General features: G+C 46.9%; 5 protein-coding genes across 5 annotated transcripts; 2 read left to right on the forward strand and 3 right to left on the reverse strand.

Moving 5' to 3' along the window:
- Positions 1–21: 21 nt before the first annotated feature.
- Positions 22–5,389, reverse strand: BO87DRAFT_379814 (type V myosin). The gene is made up of 7 exons (XM_025624152.1): positions 5,008–5,389; positions 4,802–4,934; positions 4,562–4,751; positions 644–4,505; positions 512–585; positions 241–455; positions 22–188 (listed from the first exon to the last, which is right to left on the reverse strand). The coding sequence occupies exons 1-7, from the start codon at positions 5,140–5,142 to the stop codon at positions 79–81; spliced, it is 4,719 nt and encodes a 1,572-aa protein (XP_025476005.1). The 5' UTR covers positions 5,143–5,389; the 3' UTR covers positions 22–78.
- A 989-nt stretch (positions 5,390–6,378) lies between these two features.
- Positions 6,379–7,863, reverse strand: nap1 (histone chaperone NAP1; the record flags this gene model as incomplete). The annotated part of the gene is made up of 5 exons (XM_025619761.1): positions 6,379–6,429; positions 6,489–6,829; positions 6,883–7,596; positions 7,648–7,727; positions 7,817–7,863. 5 exons carry the CDS (start codon positions 7,861–7,863, stop codon positions 6,379–6,381), a joined length of 1,233 nt encoding a protein of 410 aa, XP_025476006.1.
- Positions 7,864–8,742: 879 nt separating this feature from the next.
- Positions 8,743–14,526, forward strand: BO87DRAFT_379816 (putative P-type ATPase). The gene is made up of 21 exons (XM_025624153.1): positions 8,743–9,123; positions 9,177–9,216; positions 9,273–9,788; positions 9,842–10,180; positions 10,231–10,365; positions 10,415–10,481; positions 10,545–10,676; positions 10,727–11,076; positions 11,129–11,274; positions 11,326–11,433; positions 11,484–11,790; positions 11,854–12,007; positions 12,061–12,393; positions 12,442–12,530; positions 12,581–12,715; positions 12,800–13,032; positions 13,092–13,215; positions 13,270–13,315; positions 13,383–13,533; positions 13,595–13,743; positions 13,794–14,526. Exons 1-21 carry the CDS (start codon positions 9,035–9,037, stop codon positions 14,078–14,080), a joined length of 3,930 nt encoding a protein of 1,309 aa, XP_025476007.1. The 5' UTR covers positions 8,743–9,034; the 3' UTR covers positions 14,081–14,526.
- BO87DRAFT_409735 (uncharacterized protein) lies at positions 13,954–14,633 on the reverse strand. Its single transcript, XM_025626263.1, has 3 exons — positions 14,588–14,633; positions 14,424–14,515; positions 13,954–14,360 (listed from the first exon to the last, which is right to left on the reverse strand). The coding sequence occupies exons 2-3, from the start codon at positions 14,511–14,513 to the stop codon at positions 14,295–14,297; spliced, it is 156 nt and encodes a 51-aa protein (XP_025476008.1). The 5' UTR covers positions 14,514–14,515; positions 14,588–14,633; the 3' UTR covers positions 13,954–14,294.
- A 133-nt stretch (positions 14,634–14,766) lies between these two features.
- On the forward strand, positions 14,767–17,503 carry BO87DRAFT_342667 (CDC2/CDK family serine/threonine-protein kinase). The gene is made up of 8 exons (XM_025620748.1): positions 14,767–15,335; positions 15,389–15,470; positions 15,527–15,623; positions 15,673–15,827; positions 15,876–15,903; positions 15,956–16,169; positions 16,220–16,414; positions 16,483–17,503. Exons 1-8 carry the CDS (start codon positions 15,226–15,228, stop codon positions 17,261–17,263), a joined length of 1,662 nt encoding a protein of 553 aa, XP_025476009.1. The 5' UTR covers positions 14,767–15,225; the 3' UTR covers positions 17,264–17,503.
- Positions 17,504–17,857: the final 354 nt, after the last annotated feature.

Genomic DNA, 17,857 nt, shown 5'->3' on the forward strand with positions numbered 1-17,857 from the left:
AACTGGCTAGCACAATACAAACGCTCATCATCATGGTTTCTATGAAATTGCTAGTACTCCGTTGTTCATATACAAGGTCTATTCCATCGTCGCCGCGCCGCTTTCCGTCATCTCCAGCCTCTCTTGCTGAGCCATTGCTTGGGCAGATACGATTTCAGCCAGCCGCTTTAGCCGCGGCGTTTGAAGCCCTTCAGAGACCGTTAGCATCACTCGGTGCATTTTCCGCTGAAGCTCACTTACATGACGGGGTGTATGTCTCCAAGGCTGTTATAACACGTGGCTCCGCAATCTCATACGGCCCACTATCTTCCATGTCAACTGGTGTCAGGAGGAGAACATCACTCTTCTCGGTGACACGGGAGGCTACGGCTTTCATGATTTCACCATTGATAGGTTGCTCATAGTCAGCCACGAGATACTGATTCAGAAGTTTCTGGATTTGGTTTGGCGAGAGCCTAAACCTGTCAGTACTGCATGGAATTTCAGCAGGACAAAGTTGACCGGAACTCACATCCAACAAATATCTTGAATAATCTCGATGTCATTCAAGGTGGCCTTCTTCAGCTGAAGAAGCTTGGTCGCTTGCTAGAATGAGATGAATTTAGCAGATAGAACAATTCCATCGTCCCGATAGGTATCTTACCATTAGATGCTCCAGCTGAAGTGTACCCTCGGGCATATCATGGCTCTTGCACCACTCTTCGATGCGAGTAATGTTGTAATTGATCTGCAGGCCACGTTTCCAGGAGAGAAAGTTTCTCCGCATGAGAAGGTCATTGAATGCAGTGACACCGACAAGTCGGAGAAGCTCAGTGACCGTCTGTGTGATAATAGTCTCTTCCAAATAGAAAGCCTTCATTGCTTTGTAGACATTGTTCAAGAGACTGAGAAGGTTATCCATACTGTAGGCTGGGTTGTTGTTGGAGGGTAAGAGCTTCCCAAGAAACCTGTTTGTTTCGCTTGTAACGAACCCAGGGAGGGACTGGGATTCTATGATCGCCGGTACAATCATCTTGTAAAGCTTCTTCTTCAATACCTTCATCCACGTATGATAAATGTTGAACTCCAGGCTTTCGAGATCATGCTTCACAATCTCTAAAAGACGATCATACTCGAAATTATCCGTCTTTTGTGCCTCATACCAATCTTCGGCCAAGAAAACGAAAGACAACATTTCGTGGACATTCGAAAGCCAGAAGGCTCCAGGATTAATGGCATCCTCTCCATCATGCTGCATAACCTCTTGCTGGATTGACTGCATGACGTTGGCTAAGAAACGCTCGGACTCTTTCACAAAGCCATTGTTCCACATTTCGGAAGTCACTAAATTGATCAAATAAGCTGGGAACAAGACCTCCTTCTCCGTTGGTGGAGGCGTAGAGCTGGGTAGTGGGATTTTCAAATTGCGTATCAAGCCCATAGTCACCTCTTCATTGAGCTCATCTTCTTCAGACAACAAATTCTCGAGCTCTACCTCAACGGAGTCCAGGCCTGGAGAGAAAGCATTTCCCGAGAAATGCTGGCGGCCCATAGCCGAGCTAGGAATGGCCATCGACACTGGCCTCGGGTTATAGGCACCACTGAAACGATCAATATCGATCCGCTCAGCACCGGCACTTCGTCTTTTAGGCTTGGGCTTCTTGGAAGAAACGAGGTTTATCAAGCCGCTCGCAGGCGGCTGGATGGGCCCACCGTTCGGCTGGTCTCCATTTACGCCGTTGGCAGGCACAACCCTCTTTGCAAGTTCAAGCTGTTCTTCGAGATCGACTATCTGCTGACGAAGAGATGCCTTTTCGTTTTCAGCATCAGTATTCAGCTGCTGAAGTTTCTCCAACTCTTGGTTTGCAGTACGAATCGATTCCCGTGAGACCTTCTCTTCTTCCTGTAGACGCTTGATGGTTGCCTGCGCATCATTATGGTGCTGTTGTAACTTGTTCATTTCCTCCTCCATGGCAGTTAAGCGAGCAGCAGTAATACCTGCCTGGTTTGCTTCGGCCTGTAATTCTTTCGAACGGTTCTCGAGCACATTGTGTCGGCTTCTCCAAGACTTCACTTGTGTCTCATAGTTCTCCAGTTGCGAGTTGAGTGACTTATTTTCTCGCTTCAAGGATTCGAGGTACTGAGTCAACTCTACCACCTTATTTTCCAGCTTATAAGAGATCTGTTTGAGGTCCCGAGCATCCTCGCGGAGCTTTTTGTACTCTTTCCTGGCCTGCTTTCCTCTCCAGAGATTCTGGACAATGATCACTTTCCTGCGGTATTGTCTCCAGGCGCGTAGCTGTCGCCAGGAACGGAACGATCGCTGTATTACTTTGGCTGCATTGCCATGGATCGTGTCGAGGATATTCTGACGGCAAAGGAATCCCTTCGCAACTGACTGGAAAAGAATGAAATTGGCACGAATGCGGCTGTAATTCCGCCGCTCCTTCTGTCCTCGCCATACCCTCTGAATAGTCGTAGCTGCCTTGACCTGCCGTATCTCAGCTGCACGTTGCCTTGCCAAGAAACCTCTAATAAGAGCCTGTGTTGTGAGGATAGAGGCACGAGCCTCGAGATATCTGCGGCGGTAGTACTTGCATCGAAGGTTCTTCTGTATCATAACAGCACACCCATTCAATCTTGATGTGCGAAGATTCTCGAGAAAAGCAAGCATGCCTGCTCGAAAGAATATCTTCGTTAAACCCAGTTGGTATTTGTCTTGCTTTTGCTGGGTGCCATCCCCAAGAGCTTTTTGTAGAATGGCATGGCACATGTCCCTAATTTCTGACGTCCATTGCGATGAGTGACAAAGCATGTAGTACCGGATTGCAAATTCCTCGTATGTCCAGCGTGTAGGATATCCAGCAGTACTGATCCGTACAGTCTCAAGGACACCACAGGCTCTCAGCTGACTGAGTACCATCGGCCCTTCGAATTTCCACGACTCCTTAGCCTCATTAGGTTTGATGCAGCGTATGTAGTGCACGTCGGTAGAATTGATTGTGTTCATGAGCTCAATCAATGATGATTTGAAAATTCCTCCCAGAGTTGGCTTGCGATTGACAGCAACGCCAATTTTTCGACCTGGGGCAGCCACGGGCTTGGATGAGATAGATGCCGAATCTTTCTCGCGAACGGCTGCTGCCGTGTCTAAGATTTCTTTCACGAACTCATTGGATGAGCCTCGCAGAATCTCCAAATGCTCGTCTGGAACAGTGTCCCGGTTCTTTTCTATGAAGCCGTCGGACTCGTAGGTCACATCGACCGCATAGTGACATATCGTAAACGCGGACTTGCCGAACCGGGGCTTCTTGTAGAATTTCTGCTTGTCTGCGGCGAAATTGTGGTGCAGTTTGGTCACGAATTGCTCATCTGAGCCCATAGGCAACCGAGATTCTTCATCCAAAAGGGATAAGATACCCAATTTTGCTTCAATTAGGTCAATACAAGGTTGGTTGTCCGAAAAGTCAATGAACGTCCAGTCTATCTGCTCGCGCACATATTCTTCCTGTTCCAGTTTGAACACGTGCTGGTTAAACTCTTGCTGCAGCTTCTCATTGGCGTAGTTGATGCAAAACTGCTCGAAAGAGTTTTTCGCAAAATGTTCGAACCCGTAAATATCCAAAACGCCAATGAAAGACTTGAACTTGTTCAGGATACTATCGGTAGCCAGACCTTGGTTGATCCTATCAACAAGCCAATCGAATAGGCTAGAATAAATGAATTTAGCAACCGAGTCCCTGACCACCGTGGCCTGTTGTTGAGTTAGGTTGGACGTTATTTTTTCCCCTCGCGTAATCAGTTGTTTCTTGACTATCCATTTCGCAAACTCGTTGGCGTCAATCCCAAGCAATTGGCAAGCTCGAACAAGTGAAGGTTCCGAGGAAGACAAACTCGAATCTGTCCTGGTGGCGGTAATTCTGACATTCCCAAGGTGCAACAAAGCAGCGAGCACACGGAATATTTCCGCCTGCGTTTTTTCCGGGACCCCTATAGTACTCAAGGACTTCTTTGTCGCATTGAATTCGGCTCTGTCGTCAACACCGTCAATCGTCGGTGTACCACCTTGGTTAAGATAATCGAAATCCTCGACGGACGTGAGGCCAAGCTCCTGTTTTTCGGGGTCAGTGGCACCGGCAACCAGTTGGTAGAATATATGATAATTGCGCTCTTTCAGTGGCTGGAAGACAAGTCGAGATCGTTCAAGAAGATAGGTTCGTATCTTTGCGCCAATTATATTGGTCCTGTCATCGAACATTATCTCAATGTACTTTCCGAAGCGCGAAGAATTATCGTTGCGGGTGGTTTTGGCATTCCCGAAAGCTTCCATGACAGGATTTGTGGCCAAGATTTGCTCTTCGGTTTCACTGATGGCATCTGCTCGACTGGTAGTATACTTTCCAGGCTGATCTGAAGACTCGCGGGTTGCAAAATAACGCATTATGTACTTTGCGCTGACCGTTTTCCCGGCACCTGATTCACCAGAGACTACAATCGTTTGATTTTTTCCATCGCGTAGCATGTCACTATACAAATCTCGTAAGCAAACATATAGGTTTTTTAGGAAAGGAGTCGCTCTTACGCGAACGCTTCCTCGGCGATAGCAAAGAGGTGTGGCGCCTGAGATGCCCTATGCTTTCCAGCATATACTTGCACCATTTGTGGAACGTAAAGTGAATCGACCCGGGCAAAGGGATTGGTAGCAATAAGAACGATGCCGCTATATGTGTATATTTCCTTCTGGGCATAACGCAGCTTGATGGCCTGCAAAACTGGAAGGGACTCAGTAACCACCGTAACCTCGATTCGGAGACACACCCACCGGCTGGCTCATTCAGATGAGACAGGTTCGTAAGGTCTTCGCTGGCTTCGAGCATGGCAGGATTCATCAAGGGCGGCAGTTTTGGATTGTTGTCTACCTGCAACTCGGCCTGGGTAGTTTCCAGAGTTTTTGTCTTTGCACATAAACTTGTCAGTTGATATCATATCTTCTATGTGAGATAGCCGGACAGATAATATAGTACGAACCTCTCCATTTTCTATCAAGAAGACAAGCTGCACTTTGTCCCCATCAACTAACTTCTCTTTGACTTCAGATGCGACCCATCCCTCGGTCGGATCAGGTTGCCAAGCCCTTGTTCCGACCTCGTAATTGTGAGCCATTGCGTTCAGGTCTGCAGATATGTTGTCTCTCTATATCTTGACGTGACCGGAGAAAGCAACCTATGCGGGACGTTCGGAGGATCTGTTCGAATAATCGATGTTAAAAGGCATCTAGTGAGGAGGTGAGGGAAAAGCACAACTGATTAAAGTAGTTCGAGAAATGATTTCCCGTCTGGTAGTGGTAGCGACGGGCTCTATCCTTAATTATAAGTCAGAAGAAGGCATCATGCTTCGCTTCAGGGAGAAATTACTGGACTGGCTAACAGCTGGCGTTACCGAGCCGCAACCCCTGAGGCGGCGCCTGGAGAGCGGCGCCACTTGTCGACGCGATCCCCACAGTTGTCAGCACCAGCGCCAAGAGCCAGAAAGCATGAACATCATGTATTACTGCTATCTAGGTATTGATGATAATCAGAAGCCATCAAGGGGTTGTCTACTCTTCCCCAGAGAATATATTTATACAAGAATGACTAGAACGGACAATTTTCTAGCTCATATGCAGCTGCGAGTCCGAATTGTGGCAGATGCTCTGCAGAGCATAGACAGTCTTACATCAACATAAGATGGTGACAGAACAGGCGGTGAAGAAACACTACTAAAAATTAGCTAAGACGGACCACTCATCGATAACTATCTACTGTATGCACCATACTACCCATTATGGGGGTAAAAGCAGCTTTTTCGTTCGTTTTGTATGAAGTCGCCGGTTTGAAAGAGCAAACATTAGCGCTTTTGTTATTAGAAACAGTAGAAATTATGTTCCTCTGGCCACGAAGAGCTGTTTTCTAATTCTTCCCCCCTGCACAGGGCCATCACGAGAGCAAGCGGACATACGACCTCTGTGTACTGCCCAAGTCTGGAGTAAGCTCATGCTTCATATCGTTGCTTGGACACAATATTTGGATAGAAAGTGATTAGAGATATGTGTCACGCAACAAGACTAGCGATGCGCACGATGCCTTAAACAAGGAAACGCCAATGGATTGTTTGCACTACAAAAGCGCTCCCCAAGACACTGGGACAACATTCTGAGGCAAGATTACTAGGCGGAAACGACAAGTCAAGAGGACCGGGGGTGGGAACAGTGACAAATAAATAATAAAATATGATAAAGTAGAGGCGAAAACATTGAAATGACAATAGGAAAGAAAAAGGAAAACACCACTTGAGGGCTAGGCGTGATGAACTGATTCATGCATGCTCCGAGCTTGGTTTATTGAGCCATGCTGAACATTCTCAGCTTTGTTTACATTCTGCAGCCTCCTTCTTCGGCTTCGAGGTGCCATCCTGTTCTGGTGTTAGCATGGACAGACGGTATAAGCAAGCGATGATCATTGAATGCGCACCTCTTCATCGGAGTCATCGTCAACGTCCCGGTCGGATCTCCTCTCATCATCATCTTCATCATCTTCATCCTCATCTTCATCGTCCTCGTCGTCGTAGTCATCGGCATCCATGTCGTCACCCAGCTCTTCGAACTGAAGGGCCTCTCCCGTGAACCAGTCAATGGCTCTGGGGATGAGCTTCTCCTTGATGTCTTCACCGAGCTGATAATCAAGCTCGAGTCGCTCCTCGATATCAGTAGCAACGGTATCATCATCGTCAGTCGGGGGCTGAGGGGGGGAGAAGAAGTTGAAAAATGACTCCGTGGGGACGGTAATTTTGACAATCCGGGTCTGTTTCGTATCTGAGGAACGTCAGCTACAGTGCACTTTTGATAAATGCTATTTCGATACTCACTCTTGTTTCTCTGTTTCTTGCTCTCAATGCGGACAGTAAGATCTTTCTCAGCCTTCCAATCGATCTTAGTGCCTTCGGCGTGATCGTAGATAAAATCACCACCGTAGCCGTTTTCTTCCTTGTAGTAGTAGGTCTTCGAAATAGTCTTGTTTGTGAAATAGGCATTCTCTGAAAATTCGAAGATGAGACGGAAGCCTGGGCGGTCGAGGTATTCCATACGGATATCGACAAGATGTTTCAAAGCCTCCTCATCTCGCTCGGTGATCATTTCTGCGAGAGAAATCTGGTTCTTCATAGCTGAGAGCCAGAATTCAGGTATGCCGGCGATTTGGGACTCCTGATCCTCTTCTTTGGTGGCCTCAGCATCATCTTTAGAGTCAACATCCTCTTCATCACCCTGTCCCGCTTCAACTTCACCATCCGTAGGCTCCGCGGCTCCGTTGACTATCGTGGAACGCCTCTGATACAAGGGAGTAAACTTCGCGAAGTATTTCTTCTCGAGTTCCAGTACTTCTTCCTGGAACTGAGCTTCCAATTTAGCGTGCTCCTTCTGGATACCCTTCAGGCCAGCAACGCGCCGGCGGACTGACACGGGTAAAGATTCAATGTAGCCCGAAGAGCGGCCAACAAGAGATCCGAGTTTTCCCTGAATCATCGAAACGAGCCCGGGGTTGCGTGCAAATAGGGAAGCCGCCGTAGCATGGTCAAGAGACTCTATAATTGGTTTGTATGAGAAACAATCTCAAAGGTGGTAAGGGATTTTACCTTCTTTGATACTAGCAATTCCAGGTTGCTGGGCATGAGAAGAAATAGGAGCATTGTTGGCCGGGGTATTCTGTGGTGTCCTGCAACCGTCGTATCTTGTCAGAGATCAAAGAGCATAGCATACAACAAGATGTTTGAGAAGTTGGTAGTTCAGCGAAGGGATACTTACGGAGCCACTGGAAAGTCCGCTTTCTTATTCCTGATGGGCTCAGACATCTTGACGGTGCTGTTTAGGGGGGAGGGGGTAACGAGGAGATGGTTGGTAGAGGGGTCTGGCGAAGAGAGTTAAGGAAGAATTTGATACGTTTTGCGAGGTCTGGAATAATACTGGCTTGGTGGGATCCCTTAGCGCCCTTGGGCCGAGGGGCTTGGCGGGACGGGGGGCGCTGGCTGTTGAGAACTTTTCAAAAGCTCCCAACAATACAGTGACAATTACTGGTGTCGGCAGGCCATGTGCTTTGTCATTCCAAGGCTTTTAACCAACTAACTACCTACTCATTACCATTATCCATCTCTTTAGTCAATAGTACAATATAGGTATAGCCTTCTATACTTCATAGTCAATGGCCTCGAAACTATGGCCTTTTAGTTCCAGAATACCGTACTATGCAGCGGAACTTACCATTTTCCCTTAACTTTCCAACATTCACCACGGAGTAGTCTATACTACCTTGTCAAAATACAGATACACGACGCAACTCTCTTTGGGGCTGTCCCTGCTGTATACGATGGTGTTATCCAAGCGCCCCAGAAACAGCTAGCGGAGGGAGGTTTGGGCGACGAGCGATTGAGAAGACACCAGGATGATATCATTTCACCAGTCATACGCGGCCAGGGTCCCGCGGGTCATAGGCAAGTTAAGACTCCTTACCTCTGCTCCGACACTCTAAGAGCAGGACATATAGTAGAAAGGTTACATAAGTAGATTGCAAGTTTTCTATATACTCGATACCAGCCAGTATGAGCTATGCTATTCGCTATTTTCTAGGTAATTTTGATATAACAGAAGTCTTGGCAGACAAGAATCTTTATCAGCAGACAGCAAAACTCTGTATGCGGATTGAGGAAGGATTCATAACTCGATGCGTACCGTGACAACATCCCGCCATCTAGATAGTCACGTGGAGATAAGACGTCAAGCCGGTCATAAAGAGCATCTTCGGACCATCACGTTAGTCCACGCACAAACGCAGATCGATAATTACACATCTTACACAGTGTTAAATTTGTTTGTTCAGCGTGACGAGATTGGCGGTTTTCGGCATGCGAAGAGTCAAATAAATCACTCTAATTTCCGTCCATTGCCTGTCGGTGTCAACCCAAAAATCGACCTCTACACGAAGTCGAAGCGGACCTTCAAAAGCGCATAGGAAGTATCATTCTCAAGATGGAGCCTGATATACAACCACCACTAGAGGCTCAGTCACCCATGTTTTCAACTGGGGCTGATCGTCGCCGCAATTCAATAAGAAGCAGGTTCTTCACACTAGACAATACCCTCCTGGTGGGCCTTGCTGATGGTCTTCCAGCTATAGCGTTGTCTCAGACGTTGAAATGGCCCGCAACGAGGTGCGTCCAGATGCCGGCGAAGCTTATGGAACAATGAACATAACTATCTATACTAGATATATGATGGACCGATATCAGAGAGTATCCCTTCCAGTGTTGTTTCCTTTTCCCACCGTCGGAATCGCAAGGATTCCACCACAAGCTTCACCTATTTCCAGGAAGATCAGGAACACCTGGACTGGCCAAACGAAGATACCATAGATGCTGAAAGTGACGTTGACAACTTATCTGATATTGAGACGAACGAGTCAATTAGATCCTCTAAACGTCCGTCCTTTTCTAGAGACTCTGTTCAAGACCCCCTTCTACGAAGGTCTCTATCAGCTTCGTCGCGTGATTATTGCCATAGCGACGATCAAAGGGTAAGCCAAAAGGTTCACATCGTTTCGGAAGACTTGACTATCGTGATTGCGGGCTTTTCGACGAGTCCTACCGGTCTGCTATTGTATTATCTATCTTGCCTGTTGTCGCTCGGGGTTTTCTATCTCCTATTTCGTTGGTTTCCAAAGTACCGAATCCGTTTGATGGGAATGCCAACACCTCTTCAAACCTGTCAATGGGTTGTGATTGAGGTAAGCAATGTTACATATGGAACTATAAAAACTTATCGCTGAACTGGGCCCAGGATCAATGGAATCAACTTGACATTCATACGGTCCATACTGAAGTATACGGTCATCCTCTCTCCACAATCTTCAGTCCTGACTACCAGTCGTATGATGAGGACAATGACCCAACAATCTATCAATTACGGTACATTGATTACAGATATCATCGGCTTATTTACCACCCAGCCGATGACCAATTTTGCCAAATCGGTGGCTGGAAAGACCCTTCCTGGACGAACGCGAAAGGGATGAGAGCTGGACTGGATGCCGATGACCGTGATAGCCGTGAACAGGTGTTTGGCAAGAATCTCATTGATATTCAGCGGAAATCTGTTTTCCAACTTCTTATGGATGAGGTACCTGTTCACCGACGTTCAATGTTGGATTGGCATGCTCACTGTTCCAGGCTTTCCACCCATTCTATATCTTCCAACTTGCTAGCCTTGTCCTCTGGTCGCTTGACCAGTATTACTATTATGCTGTCTGCATCTTTTCCATCTCTGTGATAAGTATAAGTGCTACTATAATTGAAACCAAAGCAGTATGCTTTTCTTGCCAAACCAATGTGCTGGTGTGCTAACTCTATCTAGACAATGAACCGCTTAAGACATATTTCACTGTTTGAGTGCGATATCCGTGTGCTTAGGAATGGGTTCTGTAAGCCAAACTTCTAAGATCTAACCATCCTGATGCAGCATTAACGTTCCTTTCTCCAAACAGGGAGATCTGTCCCCTCTCGGGAGCTTGTTCCAGGTGATGTTTACGAATTTTCTGACCCCTCCCTGAACTATGTCCCTTGTGATTGTATACTGTTATCCGGTGATTGTATTGTGAATGAAAGCATGCTTACAGGTTCGAGTATCGTCTCCCAAGGTCTTGATGAGAATCTAATGGAGGTGCAGGTGAATCTGTCCCTGTTTCTAAAGTCCCACTGACAGACGATGCTCTGAAATACCTGAATTTGAGCGCACCCTCAATCCACCCCGCTCTTGCAAGACATTTCTTGTTCAGCGGTACGAAAGTAATTCGAGCACGTCGTCCCCAAGGCGTTGATGATGACGAAGCTATTGCTTTGGCAGTCGTTGTGCGAACCGGTTTCCTGACCACGAAAGGGGCCCTTGTTCGATCGATGCTCTTCCCAAAGCCTTCCGGCTTTAGCTTTTACCGGGACTCATTCCGATATATATCTGTTATGGCCATCATAGCGATTTTAGGTTTCGTGGCCTCGTTTGTCAATTTCATCCGCCTCGGTGTAAGCATAGCTTGGATGCCAAGAAATAATTCCTGTAACTGACTAGATACAGCTTTCATGGCATCTGATCATCGTTAGGGCCCTCGACCTGATCACAATCGTTGTGCCTCCGGCTTTGCCGGCCACGCTGAGCATTGGAACCAACTTCGCCCTCTCGCGACTTAAGGCACATAAAATATATTGCATCAGTCCACAAAGGTTTGAAAACACACCAAGTCCTAAAGGAGACTATGTTAAGCTTTTCAACAGGGTCAATGTAGGAGGCAAGTTAGATGTGATCTGTTTCGATAAGACAGGTACTCTCACGGAAGATGGACTGGATGTACTGGGAGTGCGGATCGTGGACCACAATAGAAGGTTTATATGCGTGCACACTACACTTCATACAATTGCTTATCAGTTCGCAGGTTCTCCGACTTGCTCCCTAAGCTGTGTCTCGCGTCTCCGACATCATCATATACAAATAGCATTCAAGATATGAGTAGGTACAACAACACCCTTTACACCATGGCAACATGCCACTCTCTGAGAATTGTGGATGGCGAACTTCTTGGGGACCCCCTAGATGTCAAAATGTTTCAGTTCACCGGTTGGTCCTTCGAAGAAGGTGGGAGCCATGCTGAAGAAGCGGATTCCGAGGCGATATTACCGTCGATTGCGAGACCACCTGTCAGTGAAAACCCTACCAGTGCTTGTCAGCGAAATAAAATAGAGGTCTGTACGCCACTTTGATGCTTATAAATGACAAATTGTTCGAATCTGACTATGCAAACCTAGGCACCCCTAGAACTCGGCATTTTGCGTGCCTTTGAATTCGTGTCACATCTCCGTCGAGCAAGTGTTATTGTACGCCAGTATGGTGACACTGGTGCCAGCACTTTCGTGAAAGGTGCACCAGAAAGTGTGAAGGCCATATGTCTTCCAAGCAGCTGTAAGGTTGCACCTACTTAGGTTCCAGTTCGAAGCTGATGCATGACCATGTAGTGCCTCACGATTTTGATGAGCTCCTGAGTAACTATACCCACAAGGGATATCGTGTCATCGCTTGTGCGGCGAGATATGAACCAAAATTAAGCTGGATGAGAGTCCAGAAAATGTCCCGTGCTGATGCTGAATGTGATCTGGAGTTTCTTGGCTTTATCATTTTCGAAAACAAACTGAAGCCAAACACGGCTGAAACTATTGCTGAGCTGAATAAAGCAGGGATACGCAACATAATGTGTACAGGTGATAACATATTGACTGCAGTAAGTGTTGCTCGCGAATGCGGACTAATTAGTGGAGATGAACAATGCTTTGTTCCTCGCTTCGTACAAGGTAAGCTGTCCTCGCAAGGCGTCATGGCTATTGTTAATCTTGCACCAGGTCATTCTCCTCAACATGCGTCCGATGACTGTCTTTGCTGGGAAAGTGTAGACAATCCCGCACTGAAGCTTAACCCGAGTACTCTTATGGTATGAAGTTTCATTCATAAGAAAGAGTGGGCAGGGCTAACGGCGTGAAGCGTTCGGTGGATTCGACGGCTGTAGACTTATCTATACCAGGCAATGCCTGTAGCCTCAGCCATTACACTCTTGCCATCAGTGGCGAGATGTTTAGGTGGATCGTGGACTTTGGGAGCGAGTTGCTTATCAAAAGGGTGTGTATACCGGCATGGGTCTACGAGTAGATTTGGCTTTTTGTTGCGACATTGTTTTTGCTTTCATATTAACACTGTCTGCAGGTACTTGTGCGTGGAAAAGTGTTCGCGAGAATGTCACCTGATGAGAAACATGAACTAGTGGAGAAGCTTCAATCCCTAGACTATTGCTGTGGCTTTTGCGGCGACGGTGCCAATGACTGTGGTGCATTAAAAGCCGCTGATGTCGGTGTTTCCCTATCAGACGCCGAAGCTTCAGTTGCTGCTCCATTCACCAGCCGCCGCTTTGACATATCGTGTGTTCCGACGCTGATCAGGTACCAAACATTCGAATTGAAATATCATACGTTGCATTGGATGTCTAACAAGGAAACAGGGAAGGCCGAGGTGCCTTGGTCACAAGCTTTTGCTGCTTCAAGTACATGAGCCTATATTCAGCAATTCAGTTTTCAACTGTCAGTTTCTTATACGCATCAGCGTCAAATCTTGGTGACTTCCAGGTGAATCTCAAGGTTCCTGAGAGACAATATATAACCTGCTAACATAGCATGAAGTTTCTTTATATCGACTTATGCCTCATATTACCGATAGCAATTTTTAGTATGTGTCTTAGATGGATCAAGGATGTCAACTACCTTGTGAATTTTAGACTGACTCTGCTCACCAGTGGGATGGACCAAGCCAAACCCTGTATTATCGCGGAAACGACCCACTGCTGATCTTGTATCACGCAAAGTCTTAATCCCGCTGCTAGGCCAAATAACGATATGCATTTTGACTCAATTAATTGCATTCGAGACTGTGAAATCGCAACCATGGTGGGTAACTTGGCTTTTCTCAGCTCAAGCTTGCTTTCATGACAACCACTGACCTTCTTAGGTTTCAACCCCCTCAGCTAGATCTGGAGGAAAGCAACATTGAGAACTCCGAGAACACCGTTCTGTTTCTGCTTTCCTGCTTTCAGTACATCCTGTCAAGTGCTGTCCTTAGCGTCGGACCGCCATTCAGAAAACCGATGAGCTCTAACAGTCAGTCCCCCCAAGCATGTGTGGTCGGCCATGTCACTAACAGAGTCTAGAACCATTCCTCTCTATGATAATTGTGGATTTGATGATCTCCTGCTACATGCTGTTTACACCCTCACAATGGCTGATGCGGGTCATCCAATTGACGTACCTGCCGGAAAGTTTCGCGTGGTGGTTGCTGATACTTGCTGCCTTGAGCTTTTTGTTCTCTTGGTTGGCAGAGAGGAATCTCTTTCCTAGATTGGCTCATTTGCTAGGGCGCATGTACACAGCCTTGCGACCAGGCCACCCCAAAAAGCGTCGCCAGTACAAGGTACTACTCGAGGAAATGCAAGGGTAGATGGAATTCCACTTTTGCACATATCCTATTCTTCAGATATGATCGTCGTCATTCTGACTTGAAAGTTTGAGTGGATGGTTCCTTTAATGACGACAGAAAGCGAGAACCTTTGTGTTACAACTCGATTGAGATATCTGATGTAGTCCTCAAGAAAATCAACTGTCTTCCAATCTCAACAAGCGAGACCGTACTCAGGTCTGAGAATATTCGGCAATCAATGGTCCCAAGGATGCTTCCAACCCAACAAAGCAGGACCGTCTTTCTTCGCCCTGTACATCAGCTATAGATCCGCAAAAAGGGAATGGTTAGCACTATTCGCCATATAATCGCGTGAGATTCGTACAAAGAACCACATGCTAGCTCCCAATGCAGTCGCGGTGAAACGATAGAGAGGTCGAGCGGGATGAATATGAATTGGGTGGTTTGCAGCCATATCTGTACATGACAAGTCAGTCCCAGACGATAAAAGGATTAGAAAATAGGCGATAGAAAATTCGAGGTGCATACTTTTCTGCCGTTTAAGGACTTATGTATCAGGACTGATGGATTGAAGAAAGGTAAATCAATAGCAGTGAGGGATCGGTACGGACTAGATTAGAAGCATTACATAATCACGTGATACCAAGAATTCTGCTCCAGGTAACAGCCGGCACGGTTTGAAGTCATGGACAATCTATCTTCCTTCGTACCATCTCAGCTAATGAGATCATGACCGTCATCCAGTAAAATCATACATTGAATTATCAGAGCACTATGATAGCTCTGGCTCTCGCACGAGTGAACGGATCGCGTCCCATACTACCTTGAAAACAACAGTCTTCTACAGTCTTCCTGCTATCAACCTGATATTGTTAGGTATTCACAGGTTTTTCTTTTGATACAAGCCATATATTTATTTGGCCATCACACAACGGTTTCTCGAGACGTGTGACTCCCAACCGAGCTCTTTTACTCTAGAAGAATTGCAGTGGTCAAGGATCCGCGCGACGTTCGGCTTTGCCTTGACGCTAACAAATCATACCTTGTATTGCAACTTGGTTCAAGCATTATATCAGGGAGATAGAGCCTCACACTTGTCCCGATCTCGCACGGTTGGCGCCATCATCCACATATATGATCACTTTGGTGAGGAGAGTGGGTAGAAAATGGTCATAGTATCTCTCGAGAGAGACAGCAATGGCAACAACCGATTCCATGGGTGCACTAGCATACGTGAGTTTGAATTTTTGGGTAAGCTTGGTGAGGGTACTTTTGGGTGGGTTTCAGAAAGCCTGTACAACAATGTGTTCTCAAACTGAATGTCTACAGTGAGGTCTACAAAGCGAGATCGAAAAAGGACAATGCTGTTGTTGCTCTCAAAAAGATACTCATGCATAATGAGAGAGACGGGGTAAGATGACCGATTGGGATCACCGCGTTAGTAGATGCTGATTGATGCCCTCGAAGTTCCCCATTACCGCACTTCGTGAAATCAAACTTCTGAAGATGCTATCTCACACTAATATCTTAAATCTTAAGGAAATGGCAGTCGAACGGAGTAAAGGTAAGTAGAACTTCCTACCGCAAAGTGGAACGTGCTTATACCAGCACAGGGGAAGGACGTAAAAAGCCAAGCATGTACATGGTAACACCATATATGGAACACGATCTCTCAGGCCTTCTGGAGAATCCTGCTGTTCAGTTCACTGAAGCTCAAATCAAGTGTTATATGCTTCAACTTCTTGAAGGCCTTAGATATTTACATGAGGTACTAGTTCTCGAGAACTACTTAGATCTTTGCCCTAACTTGTTATAGAATCGTATATTACATCGAGACATGAAGGGTCGGTGAATCATCAAGCAGCAATACAGCCTCTCCGACTAACCACCTGATAGCTGCCAACCTACTTATTAGCAATAGAGGCATACTTCAAATTGCTGATTTCGGATTGGCCCGACCATATGAAGAGGCCCCTCCTCAGCCTGGGCGAGGCGGTGGAGAAGCACGAAGGGATTATACTACACTCGTTGTGACTCGATGGTATCGCCCCCCCGAACTGCTTCTTCAACTCCGGCGTTATACGACAGCTATCGACATGTGGGGCGTTGGGTAAGTAAATTATCCCGATCTTCGTGGTGATGTTAGTCTGACACTCGCAGATGCGTCTTTGGGGAAATGTTCAAAGGAAAGCCGATTCTTGCCGGGAATAGCGACCTCAACCAGGCGCAGATGATTTTCAGTCTTGTAGGCTCGCCTACAGAGGAGACTATGCCAGGGTGGTCTTCACTACCAGGGTGTGAGGGAGTGAAGAATTTTGGTAACAGACCGGGTAATTTACGTGAAGTATTCAAAGAGTATCGTCCACCCTCCGAAAAGACCAGGTGAATGGGAAACTTCGAATATATGCCTAACCTCTTCTCAGGCAAAGCCCTATAGCGATATCCTTGCTTAGTGAGCTTTTAAAGCTCGACTGGCGGAAACGGATCAATGCTATCGATGCTTTGAAACATCCTTACTTTTCTAGCCCACCACTACCGGCACGACCTGGAGAGTTACCTTCTTTTGAAGACTCCCATGAGCTTGATAGGAGAAGATTTCGTGGGCAAAAGGCACCCATGCCACCGGCACCTGCAGGGGGTGCTGTAGGGATTGGTGGCCCGAACGGAAGTTGGGCAGGTGGCTCAGGGAACAGAACAGGCGTCGAAGGTCGAAATAGTCGTCTTCCAAGCGCAGCCCGTGGTACTTGGAACAACGGGGTTCAGGGAGTCCCTCCACAGCGCTCTTATGACAATCGTAACTGCGAATTGCACGCAGCTCGATCGAGGACAGGTGGGGAGGATCTCAGCCAAGGATCCTGGCATAGAGGGGGGTTGCCACCTCGTCCGCCAACGTCAAATCACCAGATGTGGTCTTCCGGTAGCATAGGAAGATTGGCACGAGACAGAAGCCACCAGGCTCGCGGGCGGTCTGAAGGGAACCTAGACTCCTACATTCCAAGCTATGCTGGCGGAGGCGAACGTCCTTGGGAGAGAGACCACAGTCGGGGCTACAATACGGATCGGCGTGACATCAACAATAGTGACTCGGCCTACCAACCTGTGCGAAGAGACTTTTCGCGAGAAAATCTGACAAGACGAAGGAGCCGTAGCCCCTGCTCTAGGGAAGGTGGTCGTGATGCAGCTAGGACAATCCATCGCAGGTGATTCGGTTTCACCCGTGCCACCACGACCCTGCAATCGCTAATTGTCGGATACCTTGTCATTGACTGATCGCATAAATCACAACGCCATTCATTCTTTGGACTGGAAGCATGTGGGCTTAGAATTAGTAGCAGACATAACAAAGTATTTTGGCATCAATTCTATAACAGCATGTGTTCAAAGAAAGGCTCAAGTGATTCTATCAGTTTCTCGTTCACTCTAGCGAGAAAGATAGCTAATAACGGAAGAAAGTAGTATTACTAATAGAAATAGAAATATAAAGTATAAAGGAGCAGCGGTGTTGAATATTCTGCCGACAGGCTAGCATTGTAGACTAACTTGTTTTCTCATGTCCCAAGCGCATGAGGAAATCTTGAGTCGGAGTAATAGAGCCGTAGATAGCTCGCTAGCGTATCACGGGTTCGAATCAAGTTTAAGGGGAAAATGTACTGACAGCTTCATTGAACGAGTGCCGTTGAAGGACCTCTGCCGCATAAAAATGAACTAGGTTCGCAACTAATTTTGTGATTCCCTTCCGTTTCTAGATCCTTTCGGAGAATGGGTAGTGACCTGTCCACCTATACCTTCTAGTCATAG

The sequence above is a fragment of the Aspergillus neoniger genome (assembly GCF_003184625.1).
Source record: "Aspergillus neoniger CBS 115656 unplaced genomic scaffold BO87scaffold_36, whole genome shotgun sequence".
Lineage (NCBI taxonomy): Eukaryota > Fungi > Ascomycota > Eurotiomycetes > Eurotiales > Aspergillaceae > Aspergillus > Aspergillus neoniger.